Below are 1287 nucleotides of genomic sequence, written 5' to 3'. Positions count from 1 at the left end.
TTGTTGAATTACTACTTAAAAACGGTGCAAATGTCAACGATCAAAATGATGATGAAGAAACTGCGTTGTATTTGGCTTCGAAAAATGGTAATGCAATTGAAATTCACTTTAGCCACACTTTCTAAATATAGAGAGTAATATTGGAAATTTCAATTTGGAATCTCATTTTCACTCAGGTCACTCAAATGTAGTTGAGCTATTGCTTAAGAATAGCGCAGATATTAATTTGAAAGACAATTACGGATGGTCACCAATTTATACAGCTTCTGTAAATGGTAAATGATCATATTTAATTACTTAACATTATTTTTTTCAACATGAATAGAAGAAAGCGGCATTTTAATTGAAATCCATAGAAATTTATATTTTGGCGTTTTAAAAACTGTATAATCAAAGTGTTGGGTCCCCTGTGATTCAATTAATCACCCAAAATAATTAAATCTCTTTTTTCTCTAGGTCACTTAAATGTTGTTGAGTTATTGCTTAAGAATGGCGCGGATATTAATTTGAAAACTAGCTACAGATGGTCACCAATAATTGCAGCCGCTCAAGAAGGTCACTTCAAAATCAAAAAACTTCTCCACAAAATATAAATTACACAATATTTTTTGAATTTTGTAACAAAATCATTTCCATAGGTTATGACGGAGTTGTTGAAGTGCTACTTCAAAACGGCGCAAATATGAACGATCAAAATAATGAAGGAGAAACTGCCTTATATATGGCTTCGGAAAGAGGTAGTTCAATTGAAATTCACTTTTGCCACTCTTTCGAAATATAGAGAATAATATTTGAATCTCATTTAATCTCAGGTCACTCAAATGTAGTTGAACTATTGCTTAAGAATGGCGCAGATATTAATTTGAAAGATAACATTGGATTATCACCAATTTATGCAGCTTCTGTAAATGGTAAATGATCATATTAAATTACTTTAAATGCTTTTTTCTTCAAATAACGTAATGGAAGGGAGCGTATTTGAAATACGGTATTTCATATCGAAATGTATTAACAAAAGAACATGAACATTTTATCAATTCAAGGACATGAACGTGTTGTTGAATTACTAATCACAAACGGTACCCTTGTAAATATCAAAAATAAGGACGGATTTTCATCAATACATGGTGCTGCAGATAACGGTGATTCAAAGTTCAATAAATTTCTCCAGAAAATATAAATTATAAAACATTTCTTAAGCTTTGTATCAAAACCATTTCCATAGGTCATGACGGAGTTGTTGAAGTGCTACTTAAAAACGGAGCGAATGTCAACGATCAAAATAAC

General features: G+C 31.1%; 1 protein-coding gene across 1 annotated transcript; it reads left to right on the top strand.

Moving 5' to 3' along the window:
• Positions 1-176: 176 nt before the first annotated feature.
• LOC116351406 (ankyrin repeat domain-containing protein 29-like) lies at positions 177-1142 on the top strand (the record flags this gene model as incomplete). The annotated part of the gene is made up of 5 exons (XM_031783505.1): positions 177-275; positions 457-555; positions 639-737; positions 813-911; positions 1044-1142. Coding segments are annotated over 5 exons (495 nt in total), but the record flags the coding sequence as incomplete, so codon positions are not given.
• Between the last annotated feature and the right edge of the window lie 145 nt (positions 1143-1287).

The sequence above is a fragment of the Contarinia nasturtii genome, unplaced genomic scaffold, assembly GCF_009176525.2.
Source record: "Contarinia nasturtii isolate CC-2019 unplaced genomic scaffold, AAFC_CNas_1.1 Cnas_scaffold_5374, whole genome shotgun sequence".
Taxonomy (NCBI): Eukaryota; Metazoa; Arthropoda; class Insecta; order Diptera; family Cecidomyiidae; genus Contarinia; species Contarinia nasturtii.
This window is presented reverse-complemented; position numbering and strand designations above follow the sequence as displayed.